General features: G+C 39.8%; 1 protein-coding gene across 3 annotated transcripts; it reads right to left on the reverse strand.

Annotated features, from left to right (window-relative positions):
* Window positions 1-611: 611 nt before the first annotated feature.
* Window positions 612-27,541, reverse strand: LOC132561668 (PDZ and LIM domain protein Zasp-like). 3 transcript variants are annotated; one of them, XM_060226370.1, is made up of 9 exons: window positions 27,293-27,541; window positions 19,420-19,571; window positions 18,360-18,498; window positions 15,220-15,410; window positions 14,902-14,969; window positions 13,303-13,417; window positions 9,154-9,239; window positions 5,493-5,589; window positions 612-3,239 (listed from the first exon to the last, which is right to left on the reverse strand). In XM_060226370.1, the coding sequence occupies exons 1-9, from the start codon at window positions 27,404-27,406 to the stop codon at window positions 3,236-3,238; spliced, it is 966 nt and encodes a 321-aa protein (XP_060082353.1). In that variant the 5' UTR covers window positions 27,407-27,541; the 3' UTR covers window positions 612-3,235. The 3 variants fall into 3 exon arrangements, with proteins under 3 accessions (XP_060082353.1, XP_060082352.1, XP_060082354.1); XM_060226369.1 differs by having other exon boundaries at window positions 14,716-14,969; XM_060226371.1 differs by lacking the exon at window positions 612-3,239 and having other exon boundaries at window positions 5,489-5,589; window positions 27,293-27,417.

The raw sequence follows: 27,541 nt of genomic DNA on the forward strand, positions 1-27,541 counted from the left end.
CTAAGATTTAGAGAAAATGTTAGAAAGCATCACAAATTTATGTGGTTTTACATCCAACAGCTTATATTGTTCTACAAAGAAGTTGGAGTTCATAATCACATTTGCCCTCTACATTTCCTATATTTACAAACGACAGTTTGTCGTTGAACTTTTCAGAAGAAATTCAATGATAATCTGGCTAATTTGTGCTAACATCAGAATGTTCTGTTAGTTGAGATGATCATGGAATTAAAATGTCAGAATAATTAACACCAGCATCACTGTGGTAGCTTCCTTCAATAGATTTATCATTATATGTCCCTGATTTAATCATCTGAGAATGACACAGCCATTTTAGGTATTAAGCCTTAATTTGATGCAGTGGTACACACATGCAATATGTATGTGTAGTTTTGGAAAATTCTATTTTGACTCTGGACTTAATAATGCAAACTTAGATTTGGAATGAAGTTTCTAGTGTTAGAGTGAATCTGGTGCAGACAATAACGTTTTCTCTTTCAATGAGAATGTCAGGAGTTATGTCCCCTCTGATGAAATTGCTCCACATTCCTGGATGAACTCTAATTCAATAGTGAAATGACAGGCAAATTAAAATAAACCCAGGGTTATATTTTTTTTTATCAATTTTAATCAACAATACTATATCAAAAAAGAAACAAAGCATATGATTTGCAAAAGCAGCATGCTTAAAATACTTAAATATATATATCCTATTTATTATAAATATTGGACATTTAGTTTATCAGTTGCATTGTATGTACATAAGCAGAAGCCAAGTGTCATAATGCTTCATATATGTAAATGGTTAATTTATTTGGCAGTGATTTCAAACAAGTGAAGAAAAAGTAATTATTCGATTGAGATTAAATATAACAATATAAATTACCCTGGTCTAATGAGAAATATCAATTACTCCTGGCCTGTCATGGTCTGTCAAATCCTGTAACATCCTTTAACATTACCCTAACCATTCATATTACATAATATCAACAAAAATTATGCTTATCTTTCATCAATGTCCAATAAATCCTCTTATACTCATTAAATTGCTGACCTGTCAAGTCTGTAATATTTAATAAATAACCCTGGCTTGTACAGTCCTGTAATATTTAATAAATAACCCTGGCTTGTACAGTCCTGTAATATTTAATAAATAACCCTGGCTTGTACAGTCCTGTAATATTTAATAAATAACCCTGGCTTGTACAGTCCTGTAATATTTAATAAATAACCCTGGCTTGTACAGTCCTGTAATTTTCAATAAATACCCCTGGCTTGAATAAATAACCCTGTCTTGTACAGTTCTGTAATTTTCAATAAATAACCCTGGCTTCTCGGGTCCTGTAATATCCATTAAAATATATATTAATTGAATATAGCCTGTCAACTTCTGTAATATCTAATGAATATCCTTAAATGTCAAGCCCTGATTTGGAATTCAAACATAATTATCACAGCTTTTTGAACCCCTGTAATATCAACAGTATTACCTTGGCCTGCTATGGTCTTCCAAGTCCTGTTATATCCATTTATATTTACCTTTGATGTCCTATAATAACTATGAAACTACTGAGGCCTGTCAAACCCTGGGATATCTATCAATTTACCTTAGCCTGTCAAGCTCAATAACATTTATTTGTTTAGCCCTGATATTATGTTCTACACTATCCATTTATCACTATCTGTCCGTGATGCCCATTTAGTAAATACATCATTATACAAATATCTAGTATTATCATAATATTCAACTTGTACAATTATAAAATAAATATATTTTCAAATAAAACAATATAATATCAACGATTCAAAAATAAAGATAAATCTACACAAGTACAACATACAGTACAAGACACTGACTAGAAACACCATACAGTATCATCTGGGGCTGGTCACGCTTGACTTAGAACACCAGACAATATCGTCTGGGGCTGGTCACGCTTGACTTAGAACACCAGACAATATCATCTGGGGCTGGTCACGCTTGACTTAGAACACCAGGTAGGTTCATCTGGGGCTGGTCATGCTTGACTAGGAATACCAGGTAGGTTCATCATGGGCTGGTCATGTCTGACTAGGAACTCCATACAGTATCATCTGGGGCTGGTCATGCTGGACTCAGAACACCAGACAATATCATCTGGGGCTGGTCATGCTGGACTCAGAACACCAGACAATATCATCTGGGGCTGGTCATGCTTGACTTAGAACACCAGACAATGTCATCTGGGACTGGTCATGTCTGACTAGGAACTCCATACAGTATCATCTGGGGCTGGTCATGCTTGACTTAGAACACCAGACAATATCATCTGGGGCTGGTCATGCTTGACTTAGAACACCAGACAATGTCATCTGGAACTGGTCATGTCTGACTAGGAACTCCATACAGTACCATCTGTGGCCTGGTCATGCTTGACTTAGAACACCAGACAATGTCATCTGGGGCTGGTCATGTCTGACTAGGAACTCCATACAGTACCATCTGTAGCCTGGTCAAGCTCGACTAGGAACACCAGGTGGTATTTTCTGGGGTCTGGTCATGCTTGACTAGGAACACTAGGCAGTATCATCTGGGGCCAGTCACGCCTGACTTAGAACACAAGACAGTATCAGCTGGAGCTGAAGACCAGGTAGGATCATCTGGGGCCTGGTCATGCTTGACTAGGAACACCAGATAGTGTCGTCTGGGGCCTGGTCACACCTGGCTAGAAACACCTGACAGTAGTATCTGGGGCTGGTCACACCTGACTAGGGACACCAGACTAGCATCTGGAGTCTGATCATGTCTGACTAGGAACACCAGACTCTATTATCTGGGGCCTTTTCTGATATGCCCAGGACTAATGTCCCTGCCTTGTCCTCATTAGCCAGATACTGGTATCCACCTTGCTGACAAGGAGCTTTCCTCAGTGTAATTTACTTCTAGGTCACTGGTGAACTCTGGTTCTTCTTTGTCCCTGGCACAATTTTTAATTCAAATGTCACACCCAGTCTCAGCATCAGGTAAGGGGTAAGGGGGTGGGGGTTTACACACAGGGGTCAGCCAAGGACATTGGAAGATAACAGTGTCAGGATCCTGCACAGATTTATCATCCTTCAACAGCAACCACACTGTTTAGTCTACTATCATACAGTCATCACAGGTCCACAGCTTCCATTGGCAGGGCACAGGTACAATTCTGCTGTAGCTGTCAGGAGTACATCACACAAAACAGGCCTGGAGATTATTAGATGGTTACCTACACACAAAGAGCAGTATATTGTATTGTTTGTTTCACATTTTCATCTAATTATATATCTTGAATATACTATTGTCTAGATAAAGAAGACTGTCAAAGCATTTTGGATACTTATGCCTTCTTAAGTCACCTGTAAACTGTGAATACCTTCTAAGTCACCTGTAAACTGTGAATACCTTCTTAGTCACCCGTAAACTGTGAATACCTTCTTAGTCACCTGTAAACTGTGAATACCTTCTTAGTCCCCCGTAAACTGTGAATACCTTCTTAGTCCCCCGTAAACTGTGAATACCTTCTTAGTCCCCCGTAAACTGTGAATACCTTCTTAGTCACCTGTAAACTGTGAATACCTTCTTAGTCCCCCGTAAACTGTGAATACCTTCTTAGTTATCTGTAAACTGTGAATACCTTCTTAGTCATCTGTAAACTGTGAATACCTTCTTAGTCATCTGTAAACTGTGAATACCTTCTTAGTCATCTGTAAACTGTGAATACCTTCTTAGTCATCTGTAAACTGTGAATACCTTCTTAGTCATCTGTAAACTGTGAATACCTTCTTAGTCATCTGTAAACTGTGAATACCTTCTTAGTCATCTGTAAACTGTGAATACCTTCTTAGTCACCTGTAAACTGTGAATACCTTCTTAGTCACCCGTAAACTGTGAATACCTTCTTAGTCACCTGTAAACTGTGAATACCTTCTTAGTCCCCCGTAAACTGTGAATACCTTCTTAGTCACCTGTAAACTGTGAATACCTTCTTAGTCCCCCATAAACTGTGAATACCTTCTTAGTCCCCCGTAAACTGTGAATAACTTCTTAGTCACCTGTAAACTGTGAATACCTTCTTAGTCATCTGTAAACTGTGAATACCTTCTTAGTCCCCCGTAAACTGTGAATACCTTCTTAGTCATCTGTAAACTGTGAATACCTTCTTAGTCCCCCGTAAACTGTGAATACCTTCTTAGTCCCCCGTAAACTGTGAATACCTTCTTAGTCATCTGTAAACTGTGAATACCTTCTTAGTCATCTGTAAACTGTGAATACCTTCTTAGTCCCCTGTAAACTGTGAATACCTTCTTAGTCATCTGTAAACTGTGAATACCTTCTTAGTCCCCCGTAAACTTTGAATTCCTTCTTAGTCTCCTGTAAACTGTGAATACCTTCTTAGTCTCCTGTAAACTTTGAATACCTTCTTAGTCCCCCGTAAACTGTGAATACCTTCTTAGTCTCCTGTAAACTTTGAATTCCTTCTTAGTCTCCTGTAAACTGTGAATACCTTCTTAGTCTCCTGTAAACTTTGAATACCTTCTTAGTCCCCCGTAAACTTTGAATTCCTTCTTAGTCCCCCGTAAACTGTGAATACCTTCTTAGTCACCTGTAAATTGTGAATACCTTCTTAGTCATCTGTAAACTGTGAATACCTTCTTAGTCACCTGTAAACTGTGAATACCTTCTTAGTCATCTGTAAACTGTGAATACCTTCTTAGTCACCTGTAAACTGTGAATACCTTCTTAGTCCCCTGTAAACTGTGAATACCTTCTTAGTCATCTGTAAACTGTGAATACCTTCTTAGTCCCCCGTAAACTGTGAATACCTTCTTAGTCCCCCGTAAACTGTGAATACCTTCTTAGTCATCTGTAAACTGTGAATACCTTCTTAGTCATCTGTAAACTGTGAATACCTTCTTAGTCCCCTGTAAACTGTGAATACCTTCTTAGTCATCTGTAAACTGTGAATACCTTCTTAGTCCCCCGTAAACTTTGAATTCCTTCTTAGTCTCCTGTAAACTGTGAATACCTTCTTAGTCTCCTGTAAACTTTGAATACCTTCTTAGTCCCCCGTAAACTGTGAATACCTTCTTAGTCTCCTGTAAACTTTGAATTCCTTCTTAGTCTCCTGTAAACTGTGAATACCTTCTTAGTCTCCTGTAAACTTTGAATACCTTCTTAGTCCCCCGTAAACTTTGAATTCCTTCTTAGTCCCCCGTAAACTGTGAATACCTTCTTAGTCACCTGTAAATTGTGAATACCTTCTTAGTCATCTGTAAACTGTGAATACCTTCTTAGTCACCTGTAAACTGTGAATACCTTCTTAGTCCCCCGTAAACTGTGAATACCTTCTTAGTCATCTGTAAACTGTGAATACCTTCTTAGTCACCTGTAAACTGTGAATACCTTCTTAGTCCCCCGTAAACTGTTAATAAAGATTTCCATTTCCTTACATGTCACACAGGACCACCATCTTAGTTACCTGAAAACTGGGACTGCCTTCATGTTTGGATCTGGTGGTTGAGCTACCTGTTTGGCATGGATTTCACAGTAAAGCTTGTCCTCAATCACAAAGTAGCCTAACAAAAGAGACATTCATAGTGACAGGCAATGCTTCACATAGACAGCCTATATATCAATTAAACAGAAAATTACTTATCTAAACAGACAATACACAACATAACATAGACAGACAATACACAACATAACATAGACAGACAATACACTACCTTACCTATACAGACAATACACTACCTTACCTATACAGACAATACTTTACCTATACAGACAACACACCACCTTACCTAGACAGACAATACATTATCTTACCTAGAAATACACTACCTATACAGACAATACATTACCTTACCTATACAGACAATACACTACCTTACCTATACAGCCAATACTTTACCTATACAGACAACACACCACCTTGCCTAGACAGACAATACATTATCTTACCTAGACAGACAATACACTACCTATACAGACAATACATTACCTTACCTATACAGACAATACATTACCTTACCTATACAGACAATACACTACCTTACCTATACGGACAATACATTACCTTACCTATACAGACAATACATTACCTTACCTATACAGACAATACATTACCTTACCTATAGAGATAATACACTACCTATACAGACAATACACTACCTTACCTATACAGACAATACATTACCTTACCTATACAGACAATACACTACCTATACAGACAACACACTACCTTACCTATACAGAGAATACATTACCTTATCTATAGAGATAATACACTACCTATACAGACAATACACAACCTTACCTATACAGACAATACACTACCTTATCTGTACAGACAATACACTACCTTACCTAGACAGACAATACACTACCTTCCCTATACAGACAATACATTACGTTATCTGTACAGACAATACACTACCTTACCTATACCGACAATACATTACCTTACCTATACAGACATTACATTACCTTACCTATACAGACAATACACTACCTATACAGACCATACACTACCTTACCTATACAGACAATACATTACCTTACCCATACAGACAATACACTACCTTACCCATACAGACAATACATTACCTTACCTATACAGACATTACATTACCTTACCTATACAGACAATACACTACCTTACCCATACAGGCAATACATTACCTTACCCATACCGACAATACATTACCTTACCTATACAAACATTACATTACCTTACCTATACAGACAATACACTACCTATACAGACAATACATTACCTTACCTATACAGACAATACATTACCTTACCTATACAGACATTACATTACCTTACCTATACAGACAATACATTACCTTACCTATACAGACAATACATTACCTTACCTATACAGACAATACACTACCTTACCTATGCAGAGAATACATTACCTTACCTATAGAGATAATACACTACCTATACAGACAATACACTACCTTACCTATACAGACAATACATTACCTTACCTATACAGACAATACACTACCTATACAGACAATACACTACCTTACCTATACAGACAATACATTACCTTACCTATACAGACAATACATTACCTTACCTATACAGACAATACACTACCTATACAAACAATACACTACCTATACAGACAATACACTACCTTACCTATACAGACAATACATTACCTTACCTATACAGACATTACATTACCTTACCTATACAGACAATACACTACCTTACATATACAGAGAATACACTACCTTACCTATACAGACAATACACTACCTATACAGACAATACACTACCTTACCTATACAGACAATACATTACCTTACCTATACAGACAATACACTACCTATACAGACAATACACTACCTTACCTATACAGACAATACATTACCTTACCTATACAGACAATACACTACCTTACCTATACAGACAATACACTACCTATACAGACAATACACTACCTTACCTATACAGAGAATACACTACCTTACCTATAACATCAATACACTACCTTACCTATACAGACAATACACTACCTTACCTATACAGACAATACATTACCTTACCTATACAGACAATACACTACCTTACCTATACAGACAATACACTACCTTACCTAGACAGACAATACATTACCTTACCTATACAGACAATACATTACCTTACCTATACGGACAATACACTACCTTACCTATACAAACAATACACTACCTATACAGACAATACACTACCTTACCTATACAGACAATACACTACCTATACAGACAATACACTACCTATACAGACAATACATTACCTTACCTATACAGACAATACATTACCTTACATATACAGACAATACACTACCTATACAGACAATACACTACCTTACATATACAGAGAATACACTACCTTACCTAGACAGACAAAAAATTACCTTACCTATACAGACAATACATTACCTTACCTATACAGACAATACATTACCTATACAAACAATACACTACCTATACAGACAATACACTACCTTACCTATACAGACAATACACTACCTATACAGACAATACACTACCTATACAGACAATACATTACCTTAACTATACAGACAATACATTACCTTACCTATACAGACAATACACTACCTTACCTATACAGACAATACACTACCTATACAGACAATACACTACCTTACATATACAGAGAATACACTACCTTACCTATAGAGACAATACACTACCTATACAGACAATACACTACCTTACCTATACAGACAATACATTACCTTACCTATACAGACAATACACTACCTATACAGACAATACACTACCTTACCTATACAGACAATACATTACCTTACCTATACAGACAATACACTACCTTACCTATACAGACAATACACTACCTTACCTGTACCATCAATACACTACCTTACTTATATCATCAATACATTACCTTACCTATACAGACAATACATTACCTTACCTATACAGACAATACACTACCTTACCTATACGGACAATACACTACCTTACCTATACAGACAATACACTACCTTACCTGTACCATCAATACACTACCTTACTTATATCATCAATACATTATCTTACCTATACAGACAATACATTACCTTACCTATACAGACAATACACTACCTTACCTATACGGACAATACACTACCTTACCTATACAGACAATACACTACCTTACCTGTACCATCAATACACTACCTTACTTATATCATCAATACATTACCTTACCTATACAGACAATACATTACCTTACCTATATAGACAATACACTACCTTACCTATACGGACAATACACTACCTTACCTATACAGACAATACACTACCTTACCTGTACCATCAATACACTACCTTACTTATATCATCAATACATTACCTTACCTATACAGACAATACATTACCTTACCTATACCATCAATACACTACCTTACCTATACAGACAATACATTATCTTACCTATACCGACAATACATTACCTTACCTATACAGACAATACTTTACCTTACCTAGACAGAGAAAACACGACCTAGACAGATGACATTAATAGTCAAAAGAAACACAGACTGTAGACTGACAAAACTAACTTTATCACCAAGAGACATTTCTTTAATGCCAAACTTTGTTGCTTACCTTTCTGTTTGAGGTTTATGCCACATTTCGCACACTTAAAACACTGGGCATGATATGGGACTCCTCGCACCTTCACGAATACACCCCTACATGTGAAAAAGAAGGTTGTACTGGGGAATATTTCATTCATAAATTGGATTTACTAGGAATGGTAAACAATGTGGAAAATTCCTCATATAATGTTCATGTTTTTACCTTAATTTGGAAAAGTCACCAAACCAACTAAAGATGTACAATTAATTTCATATTCAATGTATGTGTAGGTCTGAGAGGGCCCTGTTGACATGTGTAGGTCTGAGAGGGCCCTGTTGACATGTGTAGGTCTGAGAGGGCCCTGTTGACATGTGTAGGTCTGAGAGGGCCCTGTTGTGTGTAGGTCATGTGTAGGTCTGAGAGGGCCCTGTTGACATGTGTAGGTCTGAGAAGGCCCTGTTGACATGTGTAGGTCTGAGAGGGCCCTGTTGACATGTTTAGGTCTGAGAGGGCCCTGTTGACATGTGTAGGTCTGAGAGGGCCCTGTTGACATGTGTAGGTCTGAGAGGGCCCTGTTGACATGTGTAGGTCTGAGAAGGCCCTGTTGACATGTGTAGGTCTGAGAGGGCCCTGTTGACATGTGTAGGTCTGAGAAGGCCCTGTTGACATGTGTAGGTCTGAGAGGGCCCTGTTGACATGTGTAGGTCTGAGAGGGCCCTGTTAACATGTAGGTCTGAGAGGGCCCTGTGACATGTGTAGGTCTGAGAGGGCCCTGTTGACATGTGTAGGTCTGAGAGGGCCCTGTTGACATGTGTAGGTCTGAGAGGGCCCTGTTGACATGTTTAGGTCTGAGAGGGCCCTGTTGACATGTGTAGGTCTGAGAAGGCCCTGTTGACATGTGTAGGTCTGAGAGGGCCCTGTTGACATGTGTAGGTCTGAGAGGGCCCTGTTGACATGTGTAGGTCTGAGAGGGCCCTGTTGACATGTGTAGGTCTGAGAGGGCCCTGTTGACATGTGTAGGTCTGAGAGGGCCCTGTTGACATGTGTAGGTCTGAGAGGGCCCTGTTGACATGTGTAGGTCTGAGAGGGCCCTGTTGACATGTGTAGGTCTGAGAAGGCCCTGTTGACATGTGTAGGTCTGAGAGGGCCCTGTTGACATGTGTAGGTCTGAGAGGGCCCTGTTGACATGTGTAGGTCTGAGAGGGCCCTGTTGACATGTGTAGGTCTGAGAGGGCCCTGTTGACATGTGTAGGTCTGAGAGGGCCCTGTTGACATGTGTAGGTCTGAGAAGGCCCTGTTGACATGTGTAGGTCTGAGAAGGCCCTGTTGACATGTTTAGGTCTGAGAAGGCCCTGTTGACATGTTTAGGTCTGAGAAGGCCCTGTTGACATGTGTAGGTCTGAGAAGGCCCTGTTGACATGTGTAGGTCTGAGAAGGCCCTGTTGACATGTGTAGGTCTGAGAAGGCCCTGTTGACATGTTTAGGTCTGAGAGGGCCCTGTTGACATGTGTAGGTCTGAGAAGGCCCTGTTGACATGTGTAGGTCTGAGAAGGCCCTGTTGACATGTTTAGGTCTGAGAGGGCCCTGTTGACATGTTTAGGTCTGAGAGGGCCCTGTCTGAGAGGGCCCTGTTGACATGTGTAGGTCTGAGAGGGCCCTGTTGACATGTTTAGGTCTGAGAGGGCCCTGTTGACATGTGTAGGTCTGAGAGGGCCCTGTTGACATGTTTAGGTCTGAGAGGGCCCTGTTGACATGTGTAGGTCTGAGAGGGCCCTGTTAACATGTGTAGGTCTGAGAGGGCCCTGTTGACATGTGTAGGTCTGAGAGGGCCCTGTTGACATGTGTAGGTCTGAGAAGGCCCTGTTGACATGTTTAGGTCTGAGAAGGCCCTGTTGACATGTTTAGGTCTGAGAGGGCCCTGTTGACATGTTTAGGTCTGAGAGGGCCCTGTTGACATGTTTAGGTCTGAGAGGGCCCTGTTGACATGTTTAGGTCTGAGAGGGCCCTGTTGACATGTGTAGGTCTGAGAAGGCCCTGTTGACATGTGTAGGTCTGAGAAGGCCCTGTTGACATGTTTAGGTCTGAGAGGGCCCTGTTGACATGTTTAGGTCTGAGAGGGCCCTGTTGACATGTTTAGGTCTGAGAGGGCCCTGTTGACATGTTTAGGTCTGAGAGGGCCCTGTTGACATGTTTAGGTCTGAGAGGGCCCTGTTGACATGTTTAGGTCTGAGAGGGCCCTGTTGACATGTTTAGGTCTGAGAGGGCCCTGTTGACATGTTTAGGTGTTGACATGAGAGGGCCCTGTTGACATGTTTAGGTCTGAGAGGGCCCTGTTGACATGTTTAGGTCTGAGAGGGCCCTGAGAGGGCCCTGTTGACATGTTTAGGTCTGAGAGGGCCCTGTTGACATGTTTAGGTCTGAGAGGGCCCTGTTGACATGTTTAGGTCTGAGAGGGCCCTGTTGACATGTTTAGGTCTGAGAGGGCCCTGTTGACATGTTTAGGAGTGAGAGGGCCCTGTTGACATGTTTAGGTCTGAGAGGGCCCTGTTGACATGTTTAGGTCTGAGAGGGCCCTGTTGACATGTTTAGGTCTGAGAGGGCCCTGTTGACATGTTTAGGTCTGAGAGGGCCCTGTTGACATGTTTAGGTCTGAGAGGGCCCTGTTGACATGTTTAGGTCTGAGAGGGCCCTGTTGACATGTTTAGGTCTGAGAGGGCCCTGTTGACATGTTTAGGTGTGAGAGGGCCCTGTTGACATGTTTAGGTCTGAGAGGGCCCTGTTGACATGTTTAGGTCTGAGAGGGCCCTGTTGACATGTTTAGGTAACATGAGAGGGCCCTGTTGACATGTTTAGGTCTGAGAGGGCCCTGTTGACATGTTTAGGTCTGAGAGGGCCCTGTTGACATGTTTAGGTCTGAGAGGGCCCTGTTGACATGTTTAGGTCTGAGAGGGCCCTGTTGACATGTTTAGGTCTGAGAGGGCCCTGTTGACATGTTTAGGTCTGAGAGGGCCCTGTTGACATGTTTAGGTCTGAGAGGGCCCTGTTGACATGTTTAGGTCTGAGAGGGCCCTGTTGACATGTTTAGGTCTGAGAGGGCCCTGTTGACATGTTTGAGAGGTGACATGTTGAGAGGGCCCTGTTGACATGTTTAGGTCTGAGAGGGCCCTGTTGACATGTTTGAGAGGTCTGAGAGGGCCCTGTTGACATGTTTAGGTGTGAGAGGGCCCTGTTAACATGTTTAGGTGTGAGAGGGCCCTGTTAGTGCCCTGTTGACATGTTTAGGTCTGAGAGGGCCCTGTTGACATGTTTAGGTGTGAGAGGGCCCTGTTGACATGTTTAGGTCTGAGAGGGCCCTGTTAACATGTTTAGGTCTGAGAGGGCCCTGTTGACATGTTTAGGTCTGAGAGGGCCCTGTTGACATGTTTAGGTCTGAGAGGTGAGAGGGCCCTGTTGACATGTTTAGGTGTGAGAGGGCCCTGTTGACATGTTTAGGTCTGAGAGGGCCCTGTTGACATGTTTAGGTCTGAGAGGGCCCTTGACATGTTTAGGTCTGAGAGGGCCCTGTTGACATGTTTAGGTCTGAGAGGGCCCTGTTGACATGTTTAGGTCTGAGAGGTGAGAGGGCCCTGTTGACATGTTTAGGTGTGAGAGGGCCCTGTTGACATGTTTAGGTCTGAGAGGTGAGAGGGCCCTGTTGACATGTTTAGGTGTGAGAGGGCCCTGTTGACATGTTTAGGTGTGAGAGGGCCCTGTGAACATGTTTAGGTCTGAGAGGGCCCTGCTAACATGTTTAGGTCTGAGAGTGCCCTGTTAACATGTTTAGATCTGAGAGGGCCCTGTTAACATGTTTAGGTCTGAGAGGGCCCTGTTAACATGATTAGGTCTGAGAGGGCCCTGTTAACATGTTTAGATCTGAGAGGGCCCTGTTAACATGTTTAGGTCAGAGAGTGCTCTGTTAACATGTTTAGATCTGAGAGGGCCCTGTTAACATGTTTAGGTCTGAGAGTGTCCTGTTAACATGATTAGATCTGAGAGGGCCCTGTTAACATGTGTAGGTCTGAGAGTGCCTTGTTAACATGTTTTGGTCTGAGAGTGCCCTGTTAACATGTTTAGATCTGAGAGGGCCATGTTAACATGTTTAGATCTGATAATGTCGTCAGTATTACAAATACTCACATAACCATGTTACCACACTCTCCACAATGCATGCTCTGCTGCTGAGGGCGCTGTTGACTGACCTGCTGTGGATCAGGAGGTCGGACAGACTTGAATCCACTCGGCTGACTATCGTCTAGAAAATGAATAAAGTATATATATAAAAAGGACTTTTTTTATCTCTAATAGTTCATAAAGAAACTTTCAGGCATCTTTTTAAAGAAACTTTTTTTATGTGACTAATCAATTATATAAATTAGACTGATAATTAGACTAGATCAGATGGAAATATTTCATTGGTTACATAAGATGTAAGGAAGTCACGTATCACAAAGCAGGAATACCATACATGTAACATATTTACATGTCTTCCAAGATATCAAACTACCCCTTAATAAAGGTGTTCTACCTTTCCTTTTTTATCTGTAAAAAGTCCTATAATATCACATCTGTTATTGTAATAACAGGTTAGTGAAACAACATGGCCATTTTCTTCAATCACAAACCCAAATCTATTAGTGAAACAACATAACCATTTTTTTAAGTCACAAACCCAAATGTATTAGTGAAACAACATGGCCATTTTCTTAAGTCACAAACCCAAATCTATTAGTGAAACAACATGGCCACTTTTTTAAGTCACAAACCCAAATCTATTAGTGAAACAACATGGCAATTTTCTTCAATCACAAACCCAAATCTATTGGTGAAACAACATGGCAATTTTCTTCAATCACAAACCCAATGCTGTTAGTAGAACAACATGCAAACAATACAATATATACATTGAGTGGTAACACACATCCCACTTGAAATTTATTCCTGTAAAAATGTTTGTTATATATTATTACTCCAACAATAATCTCACGCCAAGTAATAACCCTTCCTAAACTATTACTATCAGAAGATTTACCAAGAAAAATGCTTTTTCATAGTGCTGTAATAAGTTCGCCCCAATGTTGAGAAAGAGTTTGTCTTACAACCCCTTGGCATATTGATATATATACAGTAACAATGAGTTACTGTGTCAGCTATTTATGTCATTACTATGTAATGTCTTATCTAAATAATGGCTTTCATGTTATTGATACAGGGAGAAGAAAGCACAACTGTTTTCGAAGAATTCAACTTTGTGTTTTATATGAAACATATTATAGATTGAAAAACTACTCTATGCCAAAGAGTTTGTTTATCGAAATCCTTGTAAAATGATTAAAAATTTGATGTCTTGTTGCCATGAGCGCCAGAAGGGGCTGGATGGGGGAGGCTGTGGGGTAATCTCTGTAAGCTTGCCTTACGCATATACCTTCTTATTAATAGATCAAGATTTCAAAATAATTTTTAAAAAATCAATTATTTCATAACATCCACCTTTACATAAAAGATGTTGAGGTAAGTATGTAAAACTCGTTATGGTGTTAAATCACAACATACTCTTAACAGTATTAGTAAGGTGATCAAAAGGTGGGTCAGGCGAGGTGACAGGCGGGAGGTCAGGCGAGGTGACAGGCGGGAGGTCAGGCGAGGTCACAGGTGGGAGGTCAGGCGAGGTCACAGGTGGGAGTTCAGATGAGTTTACGTCCTCCAAATCATGCCCTTCCTTTAAGCTACCCTCATCACCTTGTGAGTCCAATTTTTGGTAGGTTCCAGTCATTCGAGTGCCCACAGGTGCATCATCTACATCAAGGCTGAAATAGTAATTTGTCAGATATCATTTTCCTGTCAGCCAAAATAATGTTCCCTAAAGCAATCAGTTGGATTAGACAGAGAACAATTCACTAGAGTATTTAATCAGCATTAAGCATATGTCTGGTGATATGCCCACCCATATATATTACAAGAAGAAATACCCAGGCTAGCTGTATTGTAGACCATCTCCCTACTTTCATTTACAGAATGTGTGTTATGGACCCAGGACAAGTCATATAAAAGTCCTACTTCTCCATTTCCTTCTGTATACCAGCTGTCTGCATCTTGTAGGTGTTGGCCAAGTTATCGGCAGAGTACAGACCAATAGGGGTATTGAACTGACAGTGAACCACATTGGGGACAGGTTTCTTTGGTGACTGAGGAGCTTGGCTAAAGGACTTTGGTGTCCTGTTATATCCACTTCCTATGTGAAGGGGGTCCTAGAACACAGAAGCATCTCATCAAAACCAGCTAAATAAAATGTCATACATCACTTCAATACAGACTAACTAACTCAACACCCATCTTCATCCTAAAAATAAACATCACCCTTATCTACATACAGATAGGTCACACACACACTCATCCCACACATTACCCTTATCTACATACAGATAGGTCACACACACACTCATCCCACACATCACCCTTATCTACATAGAGATAGGTCATACACACACTCATCCCACACATCACCCTTATCTACATACAGATAGGTCACACACACTCATCCCACACATCACCCTTATCTACATAGAGATATGTCATACACACACTCATCCCACACAATACCCTTGCCTACATACAGACAGGTTATACACACACTCATCCCACACACTACCCTTGCCTACATACAGATAGGTTATACACACACTCATCCCACACACTACCCTTGTCTACATACAGACAGGTTATACACACACTCATCCCACACATCACCCTTATCTACATACAGATAGGTCACACACACTCATCCCACACATTACCCTTATCTACATACAGATAGGTCATACACACACTCATCCCACACACTACCCTTGCCTACATACAGATAGGTTATACACACACTCATCCCACACATCACCCTTATCTATATACAGATAGGTCACACACACACTCATCCCACACATTACCCTTATCTACATACAGATAGGTTATACACACACTCATCCCACACATCACCCTTATCTACATAGAGATAGGTCATACACACACTCATCCCACACATCATCCTTATCTACATACAGATAGGTTATACACACACTCATCCCACACATCACCCTTATCTACATACAGACAGGTTATACACACACTCATCCTACACACTACCCTTGTCTACATACAGACAGGTTATACACACACTCATCCCACACATCACCCTTATCTATATACAGATAGGTTATACACACACTCATCCCACACATTACCCTTATCTACATACAGACAGGTTATACACACACTCATCCCACACATTACCCTTATCTACATACAGACAGGTTATACACACACTCATCCTACACACTACCCTTGCCTACATACAGATAGGTTATACACACACTCATCCCACACACTACCCTTGTCTACATACAGACAGGTTATACACACACTCATCCCACACATCACCCTTGTCTACATACAGATAGGTTATACACACACTCATCCCACACATCACCCTTATCTATATACAGATAGGTCACACACACACTCATCCCACACATCACCCTTGCCTACATACAGATAGGTTATACACACACTCTTCCCACACATCACCCTTATCTACATACAGATAGGTTATACACACACTCATCTCACACATTACCCTTGTCTACATACAGACAGGTTATACACACACTCATCCCACACATTACCCTTATCTATATACAGATAGGTCATACACACACTCATCCCACACATCACCCTTATCTACATACAGATAGGTCACACACACTCATCCAACACATCACCCTTGTCTACATACAGATAGGTCACACACACACTCATCCCACACACTACCTTTGTCTACATACAGATAGGTTATACACACTCATCCCTCACATCACCCTTACCTACATACAGATAGGTCATACACACACTCATTCCACACATTAAACTTGTCTACATACAGATAGGTTATACACACACTCATCCCACACATCAACCTTATCTACATACAGATAGGTCATACACACTCATCCCACATATCACCCTTATCTATATACAGATAGGTCATACACACACTCATTCCACACATTAAACTTGTCTACATACAGATAGGTCATACACACACTCATCTCACACATCACCCTTATCTACATACAGATAGGTTATACACACTCATCCTACACATCACCCTTGTCTACATACAGACAGGTTATACACACACTCATCCCACACATCACCCTTATCTACATACAGATAGGTTATACACACACTCATCCCACACATCACCCTTATCTATATACAGATAGGTTATACACACACTCATCCCACACATTACCCTTATCTACATACAGACAGGTTATACATACACTCATCCCACACATTACCCTTAACTACATACAGATAGGTCACACGCACACTCATCCCACACATTAAACTTTTCTACATACAGATAGGTCATACACACACTCATCCCACACATTACCCTTAACTACATACAGATAGGTGATACACACACTCATCCCACACATTAAACTTGTCTACATACAGATAGGTCATACAGACACTCATTCCACACATTAAACTTGTCTACATACAGATAGGTCATACAGACACTCATTCCACACATTAAACTTGTCTACATACAGATAGGTCACACACACACTCATCCCACACACTACCTTTGTCTACATACAGATAGGTTATACACACTCATTCTACACATCAACCTTATCTACATACAGATAGGTCATACAGACACTCATCCCACACATTACCCTTATCTACATACAGATAGGTCATACAGACACTCATCCCACACATTACCCTTAACTACATACAGAGAGGTTCTACACACACTCATCCCACACATCACCCTTGTCTATATACAGATAGGTCATACACACACTCATCCCACACATAACCCTTATCTACATACAGATAGGTCACACACACACTCATCCCACACATTACCCTTATCTATATAGAGACTGACCTGACCCCCCCCCCTCTCTCTCTCTCTCTCTCTCTCTCTCTCTCTCTCTCTCTCTCTCTCTCTCTCTCTCTCTCTCTCTCTCTCTCACTCGCTCTCACACACACACACACACACATACACACACATATCTCCCACTTCCTACACATTAACTTCATTTAAACAGGTCATGTACACTTGCCCTTAATTCCCACCCTCCCAGTGTTAAGAACTACACACACTACCCCTGTGTACATACAGGTTGATGTGACCGTGCCAGGGATGTCTTTTGGACAGTCTGCACCTCATCTCCTGTTGCTGTTTTAATGGTCCTTAATTCCTGGGGCCGTAGTTGGGACATTGGCGTCACCTTGGGAGCCCATACAGATACAGCCCCTCTGTAAAAGTGTATTAAAAATTAAAATAACAAACAATACATTAATGTTAAATACCAGTTCTTTCTGAGCTACTAATTCTAATATCACTGTAATAGGTACATTATAACAATTATCCACAAAAGTAAGCTTCCTCACATATGACAAAGTCCATTAGATTTCAATCTTAAACAAGTTCCATTAGATTTTTATCTTGGACAAAAGTCCATTAGATTTCGATCTTGAACAAAATTCCATTAGATTTTTATCTTGGACAAAAGTCCATTAGATTCCGATCTTGGAAAAAATTCCATTAGATTTTTATCTTGGACAAAAGTCCATTAGATTCCGATCTTGGACAAAAGTCCATTAGATTCCGATCTTGGACAAAAGTCCATTAGATTCCGATCTTGGACAAAAGTCCATTAGATTCCGATCTTGGACAAAAGTCCATTAGATTTCGATCTTGGACAAAAGTCCATTAGATTCTGATCTTGGACAAAAGTCCATTAGATTTCGATCTTGGACAAAAGTCCATTAGATTCTGATCTTGGACAAAAGTCCTTTAGATTCTGATCTTGGACAAAAGTCCATTAGATTCTGATCTTGGACAAACGTCCTTTAGATTCTGATCTTGGACAAAAGTCCATTAGATTCTGATCTTGGACAAAAGTCCATTAGATTTTTATCTTGGACAAAAGTCCACTAGTTTTTTATCTTGGACAAAAGTCCATTAGATTCTGATCTTGGACAAAAGTCCATTAGATTCTGATCTTGGACAAAAGTCCATTAGATTCTGATCTTGGACAAACAACAGAATCAGATACGGGATTACTGTTCATTGGAGTTGGATTGATATTCTGAGTCAATACTCTGACAATGAAGACAATTGAAAGAATATAAAACTAAAAGGCTGAGTTGTAAAAGTTTCATAACTTTACTAACCTTTGAACTGTCATATAAATGTCGTTTCCTGACTGGATGATCTGAGATTTTGCGTCATCATGAGTAAGAGTATCTGTGTTGACGTCATTGATGTAGATGACGCCATCTCCCGCTCTTAAACCACTTCTTTCTGCTACACCGCCAGCTGTTACCTGTCACGAGACAATAAGGTTGTCAGATGATAACACATATGATTCTACTAAGGGATGTACGTTGTGGGACAATGGTAACTGATTTGTCAACCAGTTAAACGGACCAACTACCTCACCTGATCCATGTCTTCCCGAGGTCAAAACAGACAGACACTCAGATATATTCAACTTCAATCACCTAATCCATGTCTTCCCGAGGTCAAAACAGACAGACACTCAGATATATTCAACTTCAATCACCTAATCCATGTCTTCCCGAGGTCAAAACAGACAGACACTCAGATATATTCAACTTCAATCACCTAATCCATGTCTTCCCGAGGTCAAAACAGACAGACACTCAGATATATTCAACTTCAATCACCTAATCCATGTCTTCCCGAGGTCAAAACAGACAGACACTCAGATATATTCAACTTCAATCACCTAATCCATGTCTTCCCGAGGTCAAAACAGACAGACACTCAGATATATTCAACTTCAATCACCTAATCCATGTCTTCCCGAGGTCAAAACAGACAGACACTCAGATATATTCAACTTCAATCACCTAATCCATGTCTTCCCGAGGTCAAAACAGACAGACACTCAGATATATTCAACTTCAATCACCTAATCCATGTCTTCCCGAGGTCAAAACAGACAGACACTCAGATATATTCAACTTCAATCACCTAATCCATGTCTTCCCGAGGTCAAAACAGACAGACACTCAGATATATTCAACTTCAATCACCTAATCCATGTCTTCCCGAGGTCAAAACAGACAGACACTCAGATATATTCAACTTCAATCACCTAATCCATGTCTTCCCGAGGTCAAAACAGACAGACACTCAGATATATTCAACTTCAATCACCTAATCCATGTCTTCCCGAGGTCAAAACAGACAGACACTCAGATATATTCAACTTCAATCACCTAATCCATGTCTTCCCGAGGTCAAAACAGACAGACACTCAGATATATTCAACTTCAATCACCTAATCCATGTCTTCCCGAGGTCAAAACAGACAGACACTCAGATATATTCAACTACCTCACCTAATCCATGTCTTCCCGAGGTCAAAACAGACAGACACTCAGATATATTCAACTTCAATCACCTGATCCATGTCTTTCCGAGGTCAAAACAGACAGACACTCAGATATATTCAACTTCAATCACCTAATCCATGTCTTCCCGAGGTCAAAACAGACAGACACTCAGATATATTCAACTTCAATCACCTAATCCATGTCTTCCCGAGGTCAAAACAGACAGACACTCAGATATATTCAACTTCAATCACCTAATCCATGTCTTCCCGAGGTCAAAACAGACAGACACTCAGATATATTCAACTTCAATCACCTAATCCATGTCTTCCCGAGGTCAAAACAGACAGACACTCAGATATATTCAACTTCAATCACCTAATCCATGTCTTCCCGAGGTCAAAACAGACAGACACTCAGATATATTCAACTTCAATCACCTAATCCATGTCTTCCCGAGGTCAAAACAGACAGACACTCAGATATATTCAACTTCAATCACCTAATCCATGTCTTCCCGAGGTCAAAACAGACAGACACTCAGATATATTCAACTACCTCACCTAATCCATGTCTTCCCGAGGTCAAAACAGACAGACACTCCGATATATTCAACTTCAATCACCTAATCCATGTCTTCCCGAGGTCAAAACAGACAGACACTCAGATATATTCAACTTCAATCACCTAATCCATGTCTTCCCGAGGTCAAAACAGACAGACACTCAGATATATTCAACTTCAATCACCTAATCCATGTCTTCCCGAGGTCAAAACAGACAGACACTCAGATATATTCAACTTCAATCACCTAATCCATGTCTTCCCGAGGTCAAAACAGACAGACACTCAGATATATTCAACTTCAATCACCTAATCCATGTCTTCCCGAGGTCAAAACAGACAGACACTCAGATATATTCAACATCAATCACCTAATCCATGTCTTCCCGAGGTCAAAACAGACAGACACTCAGATATATTCAACTTCAATCACCTAATCCATGTCTTCCCGAGGTCAAAACAGACAGACACTCAGATATATTCAACTTCAATCACCTAATCCATGTCTTCCCGAGGTCAAAACAGACAGACACTCAGATATATTCAACTTCAATCAGCTCAGACACACAGGTTAAGTCTACAGAATTTATTTTTCCGGTTTTTGTTTCCTTCTTGGAATACTTGTTCATGAATACAACTGAAGTTATAACTGAAAAAAGTCTATCAATACCATCAAACTTAAGGAAAATATCTTCGGCCCATTTGGATTAAGGTAATGTGCCTATAAAACCCCATTTGAAGTAGGATATCTTCTTTTTGTGTAACACTTGATATGTCAATCATAAATGAAGACCAACTTACACAAAATGCAAAGTTGCAAAAACCACAAAAAACAAAGAAATAAATTGAAAATAATGACAAAACAAAACCTGACATGAAAGGCCACCGTAAATTTGCCCTGGCTAACGTAATTTGATTGGACAACTTTTCTAATTGTAACTTTTTCACTCCCGTAAACAGTAGAATGGACATCCTGAGTCTACTTCAACTGCCTCCCTAACCTTCGGGGATATACTGATTCTAACAAGAAAAAAGGAAGAAATTCTCTAAAATGACACCTGATATGTCCGACTTTAAAATCCGTAACACAATGGCGATCTATCACTATTTCTGTATTGTCATGGCTCCAGTTTATAAGTCCATAGCGATATGATAAAATAAGTAAACACAACAATGTTATACAATGTACAGATATGTACATTGTATAGAGAGAAGATACTACATTGTATAGAGAGAAGATACTACATTGTATAGAGAGAAGATATGTACATTGTACAGAGAGAAGATATGTACATTGTATAGAGAGAAGATACGTACATTGTATAGAGAAAAGATACTACATTGTATAGCGAGGAGATAGGTACATTGTATAGAGAGAAGATATGTACATTGTATAGAGAGAAGATACGTACATTGTATAGAGAGAATATACTACATTGTATAGAGAGAAGATACGCACATTGTATACAGAGAAGATATGTTCATTTTATAGAGAAAAGATACTACATTGTATAGAGAGAAGATATGTACATTGTATAGAGAGGTAATACATTGTGAAATAAGATACGTACTCAATGTAGAGAATAAACCCCCTTTGTATATGCTTTGTACAACGTGCGATGCTCGCGCCATGCTAGCGCCGTGTTTACACCGTCCACTGCCTTAATACTTCTGTACGTATATTTACTACAACGTTCACAACACCTTATCTCAGGACCGAGAAAAGGCACTAGAATAACAAGTATTTACATCAACAGTGAGAGAAACTATCATCCCTTTCGACATTAATAAATCCATCTAGCTTCTGAAATCTTAAAAACAGAGCTTGGCAACCTACAGAACACTCACTTGTGCCAACAGGCTAGTGCAGAGGGTAATTATACTACAGTATGAACTGGTGATAGACAAGTATAAGATACCACGTTACATAGCGAACTGCACAAGTAACCGCGGATATTGCGTTCTATTTTGAGGGCTATGCATGTTTTGATATTACAGGTTTCTTTAGTTTGCTTTCCAACATCTGATTTTAGTATTCCAGTGTGTACTGGATCCTGAGAACTGCCACAGAATTTATGTATTCGAACTTGTTCTCATGAGTATATAATATTTTACTGACCAATTGCGCACATGCTATTCAAATAAAGTTAATTATAGTAAGGTTTACGGTCGTCCTAATGATTGCGTTGGGAAATATTCTATTCCCTCGTGGGGTATGACGTTGAACCTCACATGCTGTTTAGTTTGTCTGGGGGTTCCATTTTGTTAGTATTGTCCTCATTCGGATAAACCACGATTTATATGGCGACTGACATCGATACAACTGACGACACGTAATATTCAGTGATACCTGGTCTTACTCTACGGTTTCGCCAGTCTGCATGTAAATATTTATCTTATTCATATTTTACGCAAGTTTCATCGAATTTCAGTTTGGATTAAGATTCTGTTGATATGTAGGTGTTTGTTTACCGTAAATCAGTTAAGTAGACAATTTGTGACTATTGAATGACAAATGACGTTTTAAAAGGCGATGACGTTGTCTGAAATGACGCCACCACTTAGTTACTTATTCCCTTTTCCAACTCTTATCCACTACTGCGCATGTCTTCCGTGGGCTAAGATCATTGCCTGTGCCCCCACCCCCCATTCTAGTCATCACATACGTTATGACTAACTAATCCAGATGGTTCTACACACGTTACTAGAGAACAAATGTGGCTAAACAAAAGATATGGGAAATAGTTGTGGTTCATAACTAAGGCAGTTTTATCAACTTAAGAAAAAATTCTTGAAACCAGCACCGACCGTCTTAAAAATCAGCCATATTCAAACACGTATGTTATAGCATACCGTTCACCGTGACGTGGCTAGATATACGGACGTTCGTATGAGCCATCATATTTGCATTGGGCATGTGCATAGCACCAGTACTGACGACTACAAGTGGTTAAGTTGGTGTGTTTAAATCGCGTGGCTATTTTCTGACTATTATAGTAAATGATTAACAATGTCAGTTCCTGTTTCCGCCTGAAAACGGTTCTGGAGGAAACATAGACAAACGTTTGAATTTCACTGGAACATCGACACTTTTACCGATATTTTCTGTTTTCGCCATGCGACAATATTAACCATTGAGACAACAACAACTAGGATAAGAAAGATGTGTTTACATCAGACTCAATAAATCAATATAAACAATAATAAACACAGGTAATTCAAGTAAAGAAACATTTTAATCCTTTTCATAAGCTTCCACCTACATGCTGTAAAGTGGGCGGAGCTTCACGTCATCAGTGGTTGAAAAGAACGTTTTGATTGGCTAAACACATATGAGGGCCGTTTTTAACAAAACTGTGAAGCTCTTATGTTTTGTTGAATTTCGATGATATTCTGATATTTACATTAACGTTAAACTCAGATTGTTTTAAAATAAGGACAGTATGTTTGATTTTATGCCTATACTGGTTATAAGATCAGGAATTTTGGTTTTAACGAGACAAAAATTAAATCGTGATTTTTGTTGATTTCAGCCAAAATTTATGATAAAAAACCAGCATATGCACTAAGAACAAACATCATATATACTTAGTATATATATACATATATCTTACACGGTATGATAGTTTCTGTAAAGTGTATCTGATATTGTGCTGTATGTAATTCACACTATCTTATAATTTACTGACGTAAATGTTCTGTGATGTGTTTACTATACTGGGCGATAAGTATATAGATATTTAGTAGGTAGGGAAATGTTTACACTTTCCGATCCGGGTAACACCGCGTGGACTATTCGGGTACTGATGTGGAAGTTTAATTACTACCACAGAACACTGACGCCAAACAGGAATGTCAGCACGTGGGGCGTACCTCAGTCTACACACCTCTGACGCATTCCGCCTACTGTTTGCTATAAAGGTTTTTTTCTAATTATAATTTGGAAACGATGCGTAACAAATATGATATTAATAGCTAACTGGTGTATTAATACGCTTTCTGACTGGTAACGAGTGATATGTATACCAGTCACGTGGCATCATTGAAAATCAGATACAAGAAAACACAAACCTGGCAACATAATCATAATTCAAACCCAAATTCCATAAAACTAAAGCAAAATATGAACAAAAGAAAGATTCCACGCAGACTCTTGAAAAAGTACAAGGAGAATAAGACCAGGTATTCCGGAAGAGTTAGCGCCTTCTGCTTCACCACCAACACCCGCCATGTAAACCTTGGTCAGTCAAAGTAAATAGTGTCACGTTCTCAAATGGGAACAAGGTATACAACATCGAATATTTCTCAATGACATCACTATGGCGACCATAACATTTCCCCATAATTTTCATCAACCTGCATCTTTTGAACCCGTGTGTTACGAGTTTCTCAGTCAGTTGACGCCTTCTTGCACGAAAATCGTGATAATGGGAACAGGCTCCAGAATATCGAATCAACTTGTAAGTACATGTTGGAGATGCAGGGTTATTGCTATCAAGAAATGGAAAAAAAATCACAATAAGGAAATGGAAATCATCACGTTTATCATACATCTTGATGGAAAGCTGTCCATCTTGGTTTCGTTATAGGAAGAGATCGATATAAGCAGCTGATGCAGCAGAGTCTGTCGTATCTTTCATTTCCAGGAATGTTGGATATATACGATGGATGTACTCGATAAATCTCTTGTTATTTAAAGACAAGACATCATCAATATATCTGAAAGTGAAATCAAACGATTTGGCAAGGTCTTCGTAACCTGTTTTGATAAGCTCTACAATAAATTAAAAAATAAGTCACCTAACAGAGGTACGCAGTTGGTTCCCGTAGGTATGCCAATAGTCTGTTGGAAGGTCTTACATAGCATTAAACTCGACGAAGATGTTGTCAACCAGAAACTCGATCATTTTTATGATTTCGTCCTCCGTATACTTCCTCTTAGCTTTCGACGTATTTTTTAGTTACGAAATACAGTATGGTTCACAACCATATATTTATACCATCGTTCACCTCTCCTGAGCAAGAAAGCTCTCATAACAAGAGAACGAAGGCGTTCCTTCAAACTAATTTATCAAACACATATATCCAAACTACTGTGTTAAACACATATATCCAAACTACTGTGTTAAACCCTGATATCCAAACTACTGTGTTAAACACTGATATCCTAATGTGTTAAACACAGATATCCAAACAGCTGTGCTAAACTCAGATATTCAAATATGTTAAACACAGATATCAAAATGTGTTAAACACGGATATCCAAATGTGTTAAACACAAGTATCCAAACTATTGTGTTAAACACAGACATCCAAACTATTGTGCTAAAAACAGATATCCACACAATTGTGTTAAACAGATATCCAAACTATTGTGCTAAACTTAGATATCCACACTCCCACGCAGCGTCAGAAATAGTATCCAAACCACTGGGTTCCATACCCGAACATGTTAATCAAAGCTACCCCAAGACCGAGAAATTTCTGTGCATGTTATCTTGTATTTCAATTTTCGTTTCTTTTTTTTTTGTGTTAACCATATATTTTCAGACTAGCAATAACTTGTAAGCCGTTTCATTTTAAGTCCAGCATTACAGCTACCACTGCGTAGCTTTGTTAACATCATGGGGAATAAATCGGCTGGAGTTTCGAGGAAACAGAAATGTTTATGCTCGCTGCGGAAGAGAACGGGGCATTTTCGACCTTTCCTTGTCCGTTTGTAAGGTCAGATATGAAGGGAATGTTACTGATAACAGCACGCTTTAGCGTACCTCTTCTCCGTGTTGACCCCTCGATCCCCCTGTTATCAATGAAAAGTGAATACAACTTCACCTTCAACCAGTCTCGTCTTACACCGCACCAAATATAGCAGCTACCTGCCCAGCACTGCCTAAAACTTTTTAAAAACAAAATATATAGGACGGTGAGTAGAAAGCTAGGTGTAGACACACATAAATAACGGACGGAGTTTGTCGCTTGTTCAATAGCGAGAGGCCCGCATGAATAAAATTAAGTGAAAACTCACTTAAGCGTGAAAAATCTGAAAAGAAAAAGCGTGTTATGTATACGTTGGAATGTGTGTGTTTGGGATAAAGCAGACGACGGATTGAGTACGTACCGATTGTAGGGACAACGGCGTGCTGAAGTCGCTCCCACCCTGAAGTCGAAATCCCCAGGACACAGTGGTGTCGGGTCGCACAAGGCGAATGGTCATCATCTCAGGTTGAGCCATCCTGGACACTGTCCTTGCTTAACTTCTGGTAAGACTATGTGGACCATGCACCCTACTGATCACGGATTGTAAATAAAAACGGCATATGTTGTGTGGATCGAGGGGCCCCCGGGTTTGCACACGATACCTGGTAGT

The sequence above is a fragment of the Ylistrum balloti genome, unplaced genomic scaffold (assembly GCF_031769215.1).
Source record: "Ylistrum balloti isolate Yb309-2 unplaced genomic scaffold, AGI_CSIRO_Ybal_v1 Utg371262, whole genome shotgun sequence".
Taxonomy (NCBI): domain Eukaryota; kingdom Metazoa; phylum Mollusca; class Bivalvia; order Pectinida; family Pectinidae; genus Ylistrum; species Ylistrum balloti.